Here is a 17,771-nt window from a genome sequence, read left to right as displayed (position 1 = left end):
AAATCCTTTGAAAACTGATCAGCAGGTACATTTGCACCTTTTGGCAAATGAACAACTATAAGCCTTAAATTCTCAGCCACAAATTCTAAAATGGCACAAATGTGTAACACATTGCAAAAGTCCCGTCTGCATCTTTCATTCTTTAGTTCATTAGCTCTGGAAATTAAAACCTGCCTCTATCTTGCCCCTTACATACACTTTTGCATTACCTTGATGAATAAACTGCCAAAAACCTTATGGGCCAATTGGAACACTTTACTAAAATTTGCATTTACAAGCAAATTTTATCTTATGTATAATGTCATCTGAACTTCTCCAACTTCTGTTAGAAAAAATATATTCTCCAGTCGCTCTTTTCCTGTTAAACGTATCTTGTTGCCAATATCAAATGCTCCTTCCTTCCCCGTGGACTCCAAAAAGCTGTATCCATCTGTTTTGGAGGATTGGATTGGGCGGGATTACTCCAGCAATTGGAAAGCTTTGTCCTTTGTAACATATTGCCATTTCACATCTGAGCAAATCAGAAATCACCTCCCAATGCAAATGACACAGACTAGTAACCTGAATCCAAACAGAATACTTAGAGTTCTTTGGCAAAGAATACAAATAACTTGAAAGTGGTTACAGTCAAGATTCCTTTGGTTCACAATTTGTTCCGTATTGACATTGTACTATGACAGCACTACCAGTTTTATTTAATGTTCTGATCTTCAAAAAGCCATTTCTGTTCAACTGCTTTCTCTACCTTCTATCTTAATAGATTGCTAAAACTAAAAAAAAAACCTTTCATATCTTATTTTCATCCATTCAAGACCAGGGTCATCTTACTGAATTCTAGCCACAGAACTCTGGCGTAGGGCCCAGAACGTAATTTCTTTCTGGAATCACACTCAGGCACCGTGATGCTGTTGCTCCAATGCTTACACCAGAAGCATGATAAGGCAATTTATTTGCAAGTAGAATAATATCTATAAGATCTCTGTACAAAAACAAAGAGATTCAGATATAAATTTGCACTAATGGTGAGAAGCTACAGGTCAGTTGTGCTTTCCATGTGGCTTTGCGATTACAAAACAATTCAGCAAAAATCAAAAGCATTGAATGCAAACACTGTTAACATCCGGACGATGCTGTCACACATTTTCTTTAGAAAAGGGCAAATAACTTAATAAAAATCTATAGCACCTGAAGAGATTAGCGGCCAATGAAAGTATAACTAATATCACATTGGCTCGTGAATCTTTCTGAATTTGGTGTTACTTTCATTGGACTTAAGGTGGAGCAAAGCAATATTCAAACCACTCACTGCATTAATTGCATTGAAGTCAAATGCAATTACCCGTATTAAAAGAATGCTTGCTTTTTAAAGTCTTGCTGGCATTCAGTAATAAGAACACCAGTTCTCCTTAAGCCATGGACTTCCAGACTCCACACATCTTTCCCTCATGTGCTTCCTCAGCAATTGCCCAAAACTGGTCTGTGAAATTTGTCCACAAAAAACACCACATGCTTGAAAAATAATTAAAGCCACGCTGATTACTCTATTTTTTCTTCTCAAATCATTGCGGATTATAAAAATACAGTTGCGGAAGTGAGGTTGCTTCCAAAAGTCCATGCACTGTCAGACGAGATGCACCAAAGCTTTCTATGAGACAAGCCTGACTAAATAGCAGAGTGCATCTGCTCTGTATGAAGCCTTCAAGCTGGCAGTTAATCACAACAGTACTTTTGAACACTGAAGGGCAATTAGTATCATAAAAACAATCTGTTTTCCAACAATTTCTACTTTAGAACTAATGCTTCAGTGCATACTGTCAACACTTCTGTCACATTGAAAATTTGGATGGGCACCTTTACTGCCCGTTGGCATTTGTGTCATAGAATGACGATTATTGGAAATGCTTCACAATCTGTACATCCTACAGTACATTGCCTTGGTTCTCTGAAAGGGCCACCATGACTACAACAATATCCAGAATACACAGACAGAAGCCACAACAACTGATGCAAGCAAAAAAGTATTCTGAAAAAAAAATTCACAAGACATAAAAATTTAAATTTTCTGGACTCATTATATAGACAGGAGTTATTCTTCAATACAAAGAGGATTGAATTGAATAGGTTTCAGAAGTGCAGAAGTGTTGCACTTTACAAGCAATTGAAAAACATTTTTAACCAACACATCCCGGAATTTCCAAAAGTCCTGCAAAAACTACAGGAGACAAGGGAGCTGAAAATGCAGGTGTGTGGTCGCAATTTAATGCTATAGCACCACAGTTTTGATAGAAGGAATTAGATATTTCAGTTTTCCAGTCCTAAATAAGGTTGAGATCCACTCAAACTGATCATCATTCCTGCTCTTTTACAATTGCCGTCAGTAGTAAATTGCTTTTTTCTTCGCAGTGCTCTCCTTTTACAGTTCTGCAGACGGAGGCAGACCAGGAGGACCGGCACAAAATGTGCAGAATAACTTTCCATGTAAACTTTGTTATCTATTCACCTAGTGTCCTGGAGATCTGACCTTCCTCTCTGATTTGCTACTCTGCTTGTGGTGATCTTTGCTCACGGCAGGGCTTTGAAGAGATAATAAGGCATTTGACATCGGCCCATATCCATTGGGAGCATCAAGGAAGACACACTGGAAGAAGCGCAGAGGAGCTGTAGAGACAAAATGATACTAAAATGTCCATAGAGTGATGGAGTTATATACAGTACTTCATATTGAAAATACAGTCGATAATATGTTTATGACTATGTGTATTGCACCACTTAGAACGAAGCAACCAACTGGAGTAATTTTGGTTTAGTCTAAAACATCACAATTTCTAATAAATGCTTCTGAAACAAAGAAAAACAAAATTTGTAATCTGCAGGAATATATTCATTAAAGTACACATTGAGTTATTTAATGTCTTAGAATGAACTACTTGCCGATTTACACCACAACAATTTAATTCAAAGGAAGACACTCTCAATTTTTCCTTAATCAGCTGGAATTGCAATTGGAAAAAGATTGAGATGGAACTTGGGAAGACAAAGTGGCTGCCTACTGAGTAAAAGTTTTTGGTGACTTGGGCAATGGAATCAGGGAGCAGTTTGACATGCCAGACTGTTTGAGAGTAGATGCACAGTTGATGAGACATTGTAGACATCTCCACCAAAACATTAATGTTTGTTACACTGTTAAAGAAATGAATGTAAACAGGCAGTCCGGTGTGTTTCTGGCTCACGTGAACGGTTTCTGCACTTCACAGCCGAATTGAGGGTTAGGATCATTAATTTAAACCAGATAAATCCTAACAGTCTACCACCGTATACTGTACATGTGATTCATTTGGAAGGAAGTAGTGGGCTAAAAAAACAAGCAAATTCTCTCAAAACCCAGTGCGCAAACTCAAGCTTCAAATTTAAATACAGGTACTTCATAACTGCAAATTTCCTCTAATTGGCTCATGCTTCATCAGTGCAGTATGAGAGAAGACAGCATGAAAGCACTGAATATTACCAGTTTAAAATAAAAGCTACAAACTGTTTTAAAGATACAATGGCATAATTTGTTTGCAATACCTGACTGATCAGGTACCCTTTATGTATTTTCTATTAACTTTGAATAGGCAATTAGTGCAAAAGTTATCTTCTATCCATGAATGTTCATAATAGAGCGAGCACTTTATGTGTAATTGTACCAAAAGTATAAATGCAACATGACTAAAAATGAATGTAGCACTTGTAGCATGACACAGTTATTGGTGTACTTGATAAGATTGGGTGTAAAGTTCGATACCTTTTGGAATAATAGCATGAAACTCTAAGGAATTGCAAATACAAAAAAGTGAGCTTTATTCAATAGAGCTTCATATTAATTTTGTCAGCTGAGTAAATTTTATCGAGGATCTGTTGCTGAAAATCATTAAGTCAGTCACTTAATTCTGAAAGTAAATGTATTTAAATGTATTCAACTGAGCAAACATTTAGAAATAAAATGCTGGAGGAACTCAGTAAGTCAGGCAGTATCTATGGAACATTTACAGGTGGCAGCCAAGGAAGAACTTAGTGTTACTTATTGGTGCATAATATAATATAGTGGACCAGAAACAGTAGTATGCCCAGTTAATAAGACCAACTCCACAAAATTAAGTCCATCACCCAAAGGTTCACCTTGTATCAGTCATTATATTGACTGGTGCTGTAAAAAACATGTGTTATTAGCCATGCTGCATTAAGCCATCTTCAAAACTATTGTAGCGTACATGGAGTTGCAGTTCTAAATAATGGGCAATTTATTTTAAAAAACTTGGTGTGTACCAGGAGACCAGTCAAAGCCAAATCTATAAATCTGGTGCAACAAAGACAAAATCCTGGAGGAACTCAGCAGGCCAGGCAGCATCTATGGAAAGAGTGTCCTGAAGAAGGGTCTCAGCCCGAAATGTTGACTGTTTACTCTTTTCTGTAGATGCTGCCTGACCTGCTGAGTTCCTCCAGCATTGTGTGTCTGTGTTGCTTTGGATTTCCAGCATCTGCAGATTGTCTCTGTCTATGAATTTGTCTAGGAACCGATATTAAAAATAGATTTCAGATGAATAGACAGATTTTCTCTGTCAATTAACTTTTACACTCTCAGTTGATGAGATTACCAGTAAAACTATATGTTGATAACAGAATGGTGGTTACAGAAAGACTTAATAACAAAATTACAGAATAAAATAAAATAGTTGCCAAAGTTTTAACAGTAAATCTTATTTTCTCTTACAACAAATGGTGAATGCCATAACATAATTATTGACTTCCTGAAACTTGGATGAAGTCACTGCTACATTTCATGCCTCTAGTTTGAGGTTTTGGCTGCAGTTCCATTTCCACATTAGCACAGTCGACATCATTATTCTTTCAGCCACAACATTATCATCTTAGACATTCAACCATCAGCCTATACCCCACTTCCCTCAACCATTCCCAAGGGAGAATCTCTAATTCTCAAATTCCACAACAGTGAAATGTGAAATGGTTTCATTGGAATGATAGCATGAACAATTCATTAACAGATACTGGATTGATGAAACAGCAAACTGGAAAACTAACAACCTTCTGAAAAGATGCTTGTAGTCAGCTCTATAAACAAATCCAGCTGAATACTATGTTACTAGCTTCCAAACCTTTCAAATCAACTGATGTGAACAATAGAGTTGGTTTTCCAGTGCTGCCCATAAATGGAGTAGAGGAATCCAAAATCAATTTACATTATGAGAGGAGAAACAGGAGGATAGAATGTAAAGATGGAAAGGTCTTTCCCTCATTGCATAATTGGCATAATTTACCTATTATTATTTAATTATTTATTGTTTTATATTGCTATATTTCTACACTATTCTTGGTTGGTGCGACTGTAACGAAACCCAATTTCCCTCGGGATCAATAAAGTATGTCTGTCTGTCTGCCCTCACCCACATGTCCTCCATTTCGCGGATGTCTGCCCTCACCTCAATCCACCTGCCACCCCACTAATGATAGGGTTCCTCTTCTCCTCACCTACCACCCTACCAGCCTCCGTGTCCAGCACATAATTCTCCATAACTTCCGTCATCTTCAACGGCATCCCACTACCAAACACATCTGTCCCTCCCCCAACTTTCTGCTTTCCACAGAGATCGCTCTCTAGATGACTCCCTTGTCCATTCAACCCTCCCAACTGATCTCCCTCCTGCTATTTATCCTTACAAGCAGAGCAAGAGCCTCACCTGCCACTACATCTCCTCCCTCACTACCATTCAGGGCCCCAAACAGTGCTTCCAGGTGACACTTCACCTGCGAGTCTGTTGAGGTTATCTACTGTGCTTCCGGTTTGGCCTCCTGTTTAGCGGTGAGACCCAACGTGTATTGGGAGCCCGCTTCACTGAGAACCAGAAAAAGCTACCCCTCTTGGTGGTCACCAATTTTAGTTCTACTTCCGACATGTCAGTCTATGGCCTCCTCTACTGCCACAGTGAGGCTACACTCAGGTTGGAGGAGAAACACCTTATATTCCATCTGGGTAGCCTTCAACCTGATGGCATGAACATCAATTTCTTGAACTTCCAGTAACTGCCGCCCCCATCACCATTCCCCATTCTCATTTCCCCCTCTTATCTTATCTCCTTACCTCCTTCTGATACTCCTTCCCCTTCCCTTTTAACCATGGTCTGTTCTCTCCTATCAGATACCCCCTTCTCCAGCCCTTTATCCCTTTCACTAATCAACTTCCCAGCTCTCTATTTCACCCCTGCCTCTCTCCCAATTTCACCTATTACCTTCTACCTTGCATTTCTTCTCCCATTCCCCACCCCCCCCCACCTTCTTACTCTCCTTCTCATTTTTTTTTCTCCAGCCCTGATAAAGGATTTCGGACTAAAATGTCGATTGTTCTTTTTTCCATAGATGCTGCCTGATCTGCCGTGTTCATTCAGAATTTTGTGTGTGTTGCCCTGATATTCTCATGTGTCATAGTGCATTCAACCCATCGAGTCTGTGATGGCTCTCAAAGGAACCCCATCAATCTGATTCCCCAAGAAGCTCATTAATCTCACTTCATTCTCTTACCAGAAAACTATGCCGGGGTAATTGCGAGATGTGGGGGGGAACTGGGGAACCTACGTGAAATCAGGGACGCAAAGGAAAAACTTGCAAATCCCACACAGAAATTCTGTTTTTCTCCACGTAGATGCTGCTCGACCTCGTGCATGTCTCCATCTTTTTCCCTTTTCACTTCTTATTGTCCTTGGGGATTCTCCTGGCCCATTCCTATAATACGGAATCTCTCTGCTGCCATGTATTGCATTGACCACATCATGAACTCCTCTTTGGCTGAGCAGGCAAATATATTCCCTTCCCCCTACACATTTTGTCCCTCGCTTTCCAAGGTGCAAAATCCCAATAGGAATTGCACATTCTGCTTTATTGCTTGTTTCTGGTATGAGCCTTTTTTCAGTGGATTTTGGCTAGTCTCATTTTTCATTTGCAGAATTTAATAGAACAGACCCTCCACTCTTATTATGCTTGATGCCCTTTGCTCTGCTATCTTAATCCATATTAAGAATCAGATTTAATGTAGTAGCTGTATAAAAGTGCAAGGCACATTTTAACCAACCATATGGGAAGGTGGTCTAATGTTCTTATGATCTTACTCTCCACATCTGCTGAACAGAACATTGAGAAAAATCAGAAATATCAATTTAATGATATTTTAATTTATATAGCACTATTTGCGGATTGTTTTTGTAAAATAAAATACCCAGAATGCCTATTTCACACCAAATATAACTGAGTTGCATTCAGATAGCCAACCTTTTGATGTCACTTCTGCGACAGACCTTTGTCCTATAAGGTAAAAAAAAGGACTGTATTACAGAGATACAGATGAAAGTAGTGGTAATAACATAGAACATAGAATAGTACAGCACATTATAGGCCCTTTGGCCCACAATGTTGTGGTGACCCTCAAACCCTGCCTCTCATATAACCCCCCACCTTAAATTCCTCCATATACCTGTCTAGTAGTCTCTTAAACTTCACTAGTGTATCTGCCTCCACCACTGACTCAGGCAGTGCATTCCACACACCAACCACTCTCTGAGTGAAAAACCTTCCTTTAATATCCCCTTTGAACTTCCCTCCCCTTACCTTAAAGCCATGTCCTCTTGTACTGAGCAGTGATGCACTGGGGAAGAGGCGCTGGCTGTCCACTCTGTCTATTCCTCTTACTATCTTGTACACCTCTATCATGTCTCCTCTCATCCTCCTTCTCTCCAAAGAGTAAAGCCCTAGCTCCCTTAATCTCTGATCATAATCCATACTCTCTAAACCAGGCAGCATCCTGGTAAATCTCCTCTGTACCCTTTCCAATGCTTCCACATCCTTCCTGTAGCAAGGCAACCAGAACTGGACACAGTACTCCATGTGCGGCCTAACTAGAGTTTTATAGAGCTGCATCATTACATCGCATCTCTTAAACTCTATCTCTCGACTTATGAAAGCTAACACCCCATAAGCTTTCTTAACTACCCTATCTACCTGTGAGGCAACTTTCAGGGATCTGTGGACATGTACCCCCAGATCCCTCTGCTCCTCCACACTACCAAGTATCCTGCCATTTACTTTGTACTCCGCCTTGGAGTTTGTCCTTCCAAAGTGTACCACCTCACACTTCTCCAGGTTGAACTCATCTGCCACTTCTCAGCCCACTTCTGCATCCTATCAATGTCTCTCTGCAATCTTCAACAATCCTCTACACTATCCACAACACCACCAACCTTTGTCACACTTTGTCAACACCACTAGTTACAACCCTCTAATCTGAAAGTACTCCCTCTGCCTTCTGCAGGCAAGCCAATTCTGAATTCACCTGGCCAAACTTCCCTGGATCCCATGCCTTCTGACTTTCTGAATAAGCCTATCATGTGGAACCTTGTCAAATGCCTTACTAAAATCCATGTAGATCACATCCACTGCACTACCCTCATCTATATGCCTGGTCACCTCCTCAAAGAACTCTATCAGGCTTGTTAGACACGATCTTCCCTTCACAAAGCCATGCTGACTGTCCCTGATCAGACCATGATTCTCTAAATACCCATAGATCCTATCTCTAAGAATCTTTTCCAACAGCTTTTCCACCACAGACGTAAGGCTCGCTGGTTTATAATTACCCGGACTATCCCTACTAACTTTTTTGAACAAGGGGACAACATTCACCTCCCTCCAATCCTCTGGTACCATTCCCGTGGACAACGAGAAAATAAAGATCCTAGCCAGAGGCTCAGCAATCTCTTCCCCCTCCTCATGGAGCAGTCTGGGGAATGTTCCGTCAGGCCCCGGGGACTTATCCGTCCTAATGTATTTTAACAACTCCAACACCTCTTCTCCCTTAATATCAACATGCTCCAGAACATCAACATCACTCATATTGTCCTCATCGTCATCAAGTTCCCTCTCATTGGTAAATACCAAAGAGAAGTCTTCATTGAGGACCTCGCTCACTTCCACAGCCTCCAGGCACATCTTCCCACTTTTATCTCTAATCGGTCCTACCTTCACTCCTGTCATCCTTTTGTTCTTCACGTATTTGAAGAATGCCTTGGGGTTTTCCTTTACCCTACTCACCAAGGCCTTCTCATTCCCCCTTCTTGCTCTTCTCAGCCCCTTCTTAAGCTCCTTTCTTGCTACCTTATATTCCTCAATAGACCCATCTGATCCTTGCTTCCTAAACCTCATGTATGCTGCCTTCTTCCACCTGACTAGATTTTCCACCTCACTTGTCACCCATGGTTCCTTCACCTTACCTTTCTTTATCTTCCTCACCGGGACAAATTTATCCCTAACATCCTGCAAGAGATCCTTAAACATCAACCACATGTCCATAGTACATTTCCCTACAAAAACATCATCCCAATTCACACCCGCAAGTTCTAGCCATATAGCCTCATAATTTGCCCTTCCCCAATTAAAAATTTTCCTGTCCTCTCTGATTCTATCCTTTTCCATGATAATGCTAAAGGCCAGGGAGTGGTGATCACAGTCCCTCAGATGCTCACCCACTGAGAGATCTGTGACCTGAACCGGTTCATTACCTAATACTAGATCTAGTATGGCATTCCCCCTAGTCAGCTTGTCAACATACTGTGACAGGAATCCGTCCTGGACACACTGAACAAACTCTGCCCCATCTAAACCCTTGGAACTAATCAAGTGCCAATCAATATTAGGGAAGTTAAAGTCACCCATGATAACAACCCTGTTATTTTTGCACCTTTCCAAAATCTGCCTCCCAATCTGCTCCTCGGTATCTCTGCTGCTACCAGGGGGCCTATAGAATACATCCAGTAGAGTAACTGCTCCCTTCCTGTTCCTGACTTCCACCCATACTGACTCAAAAGAGGATCCTGCTACATTACCCACCCTTTCTGCAGCTGTAATAGTATCCCTGACCAGTAATGCCACCCCCTCCTCCCCTCCCCCCCTCCCCCCCACTTTCTATCCTTTTTAAAGGACTGAAATCCCAGAATATTGAGAATCTATTCCTGCCCTGGTGCCAGCCAAGTCTTCGTAATGGCCACTACATCATAATTCCATGTATGTATCCAAGCTCTCAGTTCATCACCTTTGTTCCTGATGCTTCTTGCATTGAAGTACACACACTTTAGCCCTTCTGCCTTACAACCTTTACACCCTTTATTCAGCTTTTCTTTCTTCAAAGCCTCTCTATATGTTAGATCTAGCTTTACTCCATGCACTTCTTTCACTGCTCTATCGCTCCGGGTCCCATTCCTCTTGCAAATTAGTTTAAACCCTCCTGAACCATGCTAGCAAACCTACCTGTAAGGATATTGCTCCCCCTCGAGTTCAGGTGCAACCCATCTAATCAATACAGGTCCCACCTTCCCCAGAAGAGATCCCAATGATCCAAAAATCTAAAACCCTGCGCCCTGCACCAACTCCTCAGCCACGCATTCACCTGCCATCTCCTCCAATTCTTACCATCACTATCACGTAGTACTGGCAGCAATCCTGAGAACGCCACCCTTGAGGTCCTGTTCTTCAGCCTTCTGCCTAGTTCACGAAACTCACACTTCAGGACCTCATCCCTCTTCCTGCCTATGTCATTGGTACCAACATGTATCATGACTTCTGGTTGCTTTTCCTCTCGTACCAGGATGTCGTGCACCCGGTCAGAGACATCCCGGACCATGGCACCCGGGAGGCAACAAACCATGCGGGTGTCCTTCTCACGTCCACAAAATCTCCTGTCTGCTCCCCTGACTATAGAGTCTCCAATGACAACAGCTCTCCTCATCTCCATCCCATCCTTCTGCACCACAGGGTCAGACTCAGTGTCAGAGGCCCTGCCACCGTGGCTAAAAGTTCTAACACTTTTGCATTTTCCCCTTGAAATCCTTGTGTGTTCAAACAGCAGTTCTAGCTGACCACCAGTACCATATCTTTACGTGCACACACCCAGACAACCTCACCACCACAATCAGGGATCAGTGAACCCTTCCCTTCTGCACTAGTCTCCAATTTCCCTTTGAAGTAGAGAACTGGGAATTTTTGGTTTAATGAGTCATCGTTCTCAGTTTTGTTTACTATAGATCTCATGGAGTTATAGAATCAAGAAGCCATTTGCGCTAATTGCATTTTATTGTTCCTACACTCTCATCAAATCCATCCAGATTTTATTTAAATACTAGGGGCAATTTATAGCAGTCAATTAACTTAACAACCTGTACTTTATTGCGATTTGATTAGAAACCTAATCAACTCTACAAAGGCTCACATGACCACAGGGAGAACTTGCAAACTCCACACAGGCACCATCACGGGATTTAACCCGGGTTGTTCGAATTGTGATGCAGCAGCTTCACATGTTGTGTCACTGTGCCATACTGTGGCTTTCCCTGGTGCAGACAACTCCAGACTGAAGTACTCACCAGAGATACTGAAGACAATAGACAATAGGTGCAGGAGTAGGCCATTCGGCCCTTTGAGCCAGCACCACCATTCAATGTGATCATGGCTGATCATCTACAATCAGTACCCCATTCCTGACTTCTCCCCATATCCCTTTTGACTCTGCTATCTTTAACAGCTCTACCTAACTCTCTCTTGAATGCATCCAGAGAATTGGCCTCCACTGCCTTCTGAGGCAGAGCATTCCATTGATCCACAACTCTCTGGGTGAAAAAGTTTTTCCTCAACTCTGTTCTAAATGGCCTACCTCTTATTCTTAAACTGTGAACTCTGGTTCTGGACTCCCCCAACATCGGGAACATGTTTTCTGCCTCTAGCGTGTCCAATCCCTTAATAATCTTATGTATTTCAATCAGATCCCCTCTCATCCTTCTAAATTCCAGTGTATCCAATCTAAATCCCAGTCGCTCCAATCTTTCATCATATGACAGTCCCGCCATCCCGGGAGTCAACCTCGTGAACCTACACTGCACTCCCTCAATAGCAAGAATGTCCTTCCTCAAATTTGGAGACCAGAACTGAACACAATACTCCAGGTGTGGTCTCACCAGGGCCCTGTACAACTGCAGAAGGACCTCTTTGCTCCTATACTCAACTCTCCTTGTTATGACGGCAAACATGCCATTAGCTTTCTTCACTGTCTGCTGTACCTGCATCCTTACTTCCAGTGATTGATGAACAAGGATACCTAGATCTTGTTGTACTTCCCCTTTTCCTAACTTGACACCATTCAGATAGTAATCTGCCTTCCTGTTCTTGCCACCAAAGTGGATAACCTCACATATATCCACATTAAACTGCATCTGCCATGCATCTGCCCACTCACCCAACCTGTCCAAGTCACCCTGCGTTCTCATAACATCCTCCTCATATTTCACACTGCCACCCAGCTTTGTGTCATCTGCAAATTTGCTAATGTTACTTTTAATCCCTTCATCTAAAGCATTAATGCATATTGTAGATTCCACCAAAATGGCTATGCATTGTCAGATTCACTACAATTCTATGTAGTAACAATAAATTTACTGGATGTTGTCCAAATCTCTTATCATATTCTCAATGGCTCCCCAGTAAACTTTTGTAATGGTTGAACTTGTAAGTTGATATAATTTGTTTGGGAGTTCTGCAGGATCCTTCCGCCTTGATATTGCAACAGGAGATCCAGAGAGTCCCAATGGAAATTCTGATTCAATCAAGTTTAGCCAAACATTTCTTCTATGTTCTTCTAAGCTCATGGAATCATTTCCCCAGTGTAATAACATTTAGGAACATGGAACTACAGGAAGAAGCTTCATGGCATGTCTAAAGTCAGCATTCTCTGCCTATAGTTCTTCACTAGAGAATGAATCGTCTTAAAATGCTGAAGTCTATGCCTGCAATTGTCCAGTTCATGAACCTGGTGGGTGATCTTTCCTATACAGAGTCATGTTTGGTAAATGGCATGATGATTTTGCATATAGTCCTTTTATAAGAAAATGTAAAATTAGATATATAAAAATACAGGAATAATGTGTTGAAAATGTCTGAATATATTTCCTAGATTACAATATTTATTTCAAACATTACCAATACAACTGCCCCAGAAGTTTTTTTCAAGAGTTGTGAGGAAGTTTCTTTGGAAAGGTAAGATGTCAAGAATATCGTTGGAAAAATTGACATGTAAATTTGACCTAGAAGGGTTACAACTTCCAAATTTTAAGAATTATTATAAAGCAAATCAACATAGTTTTATTGCATCTTTTTTGATGAAGAAAAATCGGCATGGATTAGAATAGTTAGATAAAATAGGAGAAAATATACTAGAAGATTTTATATATAAATGGGAATCCAGATGGATACGGGAAAAGAAAGAATCTCTTATATTAAAACATTTGATCGATTTATGGAATAAGATAAATGTGGATGATGAGATAAAGAAATCTTTATTAGCAAAGAGAACCCTAATTCAAAATAGACATTCCTTTTACAATGGATAATCAACTTTTATATAACTGGTTTCAAAAAGGGATCAGATATATAGGTGACTGTTTTGAAGGAGGTATATTGATGTCGTTTGATCAATTAAAGAATAAATATAAAATATCAAGTAACGCTCTTTTCTGTTGTTTTCAATTAAAGGCCTATTTAAGAGATAAACTGGGTCAAACAATGTTCATGCCAAAACCTAATGAAATAGAAACTTTAATTCAAAAATTACGTCTTGTATGTATAATTTCATTCAAAAACAGACAATTAAACCAGGAATTCATAAGTCAAGACAAAAATGGGAACCTGATTTGAATATTAAAATTGATGAAAAAAATTGGTCAAGGCTATGTCTTGATAGTATGACGAATACAATAAATGTCCGACTTAGATTAGTACAATACAATTTTTTACATCAATTATATATTACACCACAAAAAATAAATAGATTAAACCCAAATTTATCTGACCAATGTTTCCCATGTAATCAAGAAATCGGTACTTTTTTACACTCTACTTGGTCTTGTTTTAAAATTCAACATTTTTGGATAAATCTAAGACTTTTACTGGAACAAGTTATTGGAATACAACTTCCACATAGCCCAATATTATTTTTATTAGGCGATATTGAAGGGATAATACCAAAACCTAAATTGAATAAATATCAGAAAAAATTTATAAAAACTGCATTGGCAGTAACCAAAAAAGTTATTGCAGTTACTTGGAAATCAGATTCATATTTAACTATGGACCGTTGGAATAATGAAATATATAGTTGTATTCCACTTGAAAAAATTACCGGTACTTATAATTTAAGAAATGAATATGATATATTTTTGAAAATTTGGCACCCCATCTACAAAAGATAGGATTAAATATATAGGTCCTTTGAAGATAAAATTATTAGTTATTTGGGGGGAAAAAAGTAAAGATATATACTAAAGTTATTTTGAACTCCATGGAGCATGTGGGGATCCTTGGATATCCAGGCAATCTATCTTTCTTTCTTTCTTTCTTTCTTCTTTCTTTTTTCTTTTTCTTTAGACAAGGATGTTAAGGGGGGAAGGGTTAAGGGGAGGGGGGAGGGATAATATTAATTTTCATTACTCTATTATTCTATTCATTCTATGTAATTCTCTTAAAGATTTAATAAAAAAAATATATTAAAAAATGTGTTGAAAATGTCCTCTTTAAAGTTGAATGTGCAAATCGAGGACTATGTCGTCACCAGCGATAAAATGTAATTGAAAGAAAGCTTGTTTTTATATGTCATCAAGTACTTCTACAATATCTCCAAAACATTACATGCTAAATTATTTTGAAGGATTCCCTTTCCTTGGTTCTGTTAAGGACACCAATACGGTGGTTTTGTGGTTAATGCATTAGTTTTACAGTGCCAGCAATCACTGATCTGGGTTCAATTCCCGCCACTGTCTGTAAGTAATTTGTACGTTCTCCCTGTGACTGAGTGGGTTTTCTTTGGATGTTTCAGTTTCCTCCTACTTTCCAAAGACATTCGGGCTTTTGTTAGTAAGTTGTGGGCATGTTATGTTAGCACTGGAAGTGTGGACACCCAGGCTGCCCGCAGCAAAATTCTTGCTGATTTGATATTATTCAAATAACACGTTTCTCTGTATGTTTTTAAAGAGTAAACACGAGGAAATCTGCAGATGCTGGAAATTCAAACAACACACACAAAATGCTGGTGGAACACAGCAGGCTAGGCAGCATCTATAGGGAGAAGCGCCATCGACGTTTCAGGCCGAGACCCTAGTCCTGACGAAGGGTCTCGGCCCAAAACGTCAACAGCGCTTCTCCCTATAGATGCTGCCTGGCCTGCTGTGTTCTACCAGCATTTTGTGTGTGTTCTCTGTATGTTTTACTGTTTTGATGTACATGTGATAAATAAAGCCTATCTTTATCTTTGATATTGCAAAATGATAATATGTAACCCTATTCATTTTCATGTATAATAATTCAAGAAACCTCCTTCATTATTCTAGCACACTAAATGCAAGAGTTCTAATATCTGTAACAGGTGGATTTTGCTTAGGTTTGCTATCACTTTTAAAGGTTTGCTTGGCTAAAAGGCAGCACCAATTTAGCAATAAATGACAGTGTCTATTTTACATATGTGCTCAAAATGTTTTAGAGTTTGAAACCAAAACCTGTTGTTCTGCTCACAAGATCAAGCTGACACAGAGCAGAGATGCCTCAAAAGATTTTCAAGGAGCGATGCCTCAAAAAGGTGGCATCCACTATTAAGGACCCCCAGTCCCCAGGATATGCCCTCTTTGTGTTGCTACCATCAGGGATGAGGTGCAGAAGCCTGAACACACACACTGAATGATTCAGAAATAGCTTCCTCCCATCTGCAATTAGATTTCTGAATGGGCATTAATCCCATGAATGCAATCTCATTACATTTTGTACTACTTATTTAATTTAACATATATTCTTACTGTAGTTCACAGTTTTTATTACTATGTATTGCAATGTTCTGCTGCCTGACAACAACAAATTTTGTGATATATACCAGTGATATTAAACCTGATTCTGATTCCGAATCTTATTCTGAACTCATCTCCAGCAACACATTTGACAGCTAAAGAGAAAGACCCTGAACACTGTGTGCTGTTGAAACATAGAAACATAGAAAATAGGTGCAGGAGTAGGCCATTCAGCACTTCGAGCCTGCACCGCCATTCAGTATGATCATGGCTGATCATCCAACTCAGAACCCTGTACCTGCTTTCTCTCCATACCCCCTGATCCCTTCAGCCACAAGGGCCATATCTAACTTAAAGTATTGAAGTATTAAAGGAATGATCAATTTGCTCATGCCAGAGTTTAAAAAAACAATCATAGGTTCAGTAAAGGATGTTTTACATGTAAGGTATTTCAGACAATGGATTCAGAAGGTGAAAATTCCAGAAAATGAGAATAAACTATGTTTTTTGAGCAATCTGCTCAGGATTGACATTGACCATTCCGTCTGCATTGTGGTTCCGTGACATCGAAGCAGCTTGAGGGAGTCACATATTCTTTTTCCAGGATAATCCAGATGACAATGTGAAAATCTGTTCTCACAGAGTGTGGCAAATTGGAGAAATGCCTTTGGTCAGATGGAACAACAGATCGAGTGGCATGTTAAAGAAAGAAGAAGAATATGCCAGCGCCAGAGTCATTATGCATGAGCAGTAGAAGTGAAACCGATAGGCTTGGAATTAAAAGTATTAGTGAAATCAGATGAAATTCTCAGAGCAATATCCTACTTAAGTTTTATTAACAGGCAACATTGCACAATAAATCAAGTTAGATGGAATGGCCTTGAATTGCTGTGGGAACTCTCCTGAGTTTCTGTCAAAGAATCAAGAGATTGAAGAAATCTAGGTTTGCCATCAATATTTGGAGAAAAAAGTGAAAATGAATGGATCAAGAGAGCCTTGTAAAAAGCCTTTATCAAGTGTAAATGAGAATAAGTACAATAAGGAGTTTACTTGGTATTTCTAACATGATATGGACTGAGTAAATGGAAATTCTTTGGCCTAAAACTTGTACTACACCTAGAAATGCATGGTTAGGTGCTGTTTCAAATTGGAGCACATAGTCCATGACAGCTGAAGTAACAATCACCAGGATTGGTCTTTGACACGACAGGTGGCAGCAGAAACCTTGACGCCTTGTGGTCTCTGAAAAGGCGTTTTTTTTAATGTGATGAACTCTGTACATCTTCTTAGTCTACTTGTGATTATTGTTCTGCTTGTTTTGAGCTTCCAGATTTCAGCACAGAAGGATATGGGAGATGGTTTTCATTTCAGGCAGCATCTATGGAGAGGAATAAAGAGTCCATGTTTCAGGCTGATGCATCAGGCGTCCGGATGAAGGGTCTCAGACGGAAACGTCAGCTCTTTATTCTTCTCCATAGATACTGTTTGACCTGCTGAGTTCCTTCAGCATTCTGTGTGTGTTACTCGGTCAGGTGCTGCTTTAAGTTAGTGCGTGCAGCTGGGGAGAGATGATGGTGTTAGCAGAAAGGCAATGCGCTGATAATATGCAAAGATCAGCCTTGAACAACTGTCCATGCCTCTGAGTGCAGATCCGAGCATGACATTCTAATTATGAGTACAGTTAATTATGTGAAGAGGAAGAAGACCATTAACAAGGGGAGGAAAAGGAAGGAGATTTTTTCCAACTCTTCCCTGCCCTGAAACTCATTTGGGAAACTGAAATGAGATCTGACAAAGATGTCACTGGCAAACATGAAGGGAAAATAAATCCCCAAGGGTAGGAGTGTGTTTGGAGCCAAA

General features: G+C 39.9%; 1 protein-coding gene across 1 annotated transcript in view; it reads right to left on the bottom strand.

Moving 5' to 3' along the window:
- Positions 1 to 932: 932 nt before the first annotated feature.
- Positions 933 to 17,771, bottom strand: part of trdn (triadin) — a 507,565-nt gene continuing 490,726 nt past the window's right edge. Inside the window, exon 59 of the mRNA XM_073055375.1 lies at positions 933 to 2,658. Coding sequence (XP_072911476.1) covers positions 2,501 to 2,658 — 158 coding nt within the window. The 3' untranslated portion in view covers positions 933 to 2,500. The remainder of the gene's footprint in view (positions 2,659 to 17,771) is intronic.

This window comes from Hemitrygon akajei, chromosome 9, assembly GCF_048418815.1.
Source record: "Hemitrygon akajei chromosome 9, sHemAka1.3, whole genome shotgun sequence".
NCBI classification, from domain to species: Eukaryota; Metazoa; Chordata; class Chondrichthyes; order Myliobatiformes; family Dasyatidae; genus Hemitrygon; species Hemitrygon akajei.
Note: the sequence above shows the minus strand (reverse complement) of the source record. Positions and strands in the feature narration are given on the sequence as shown.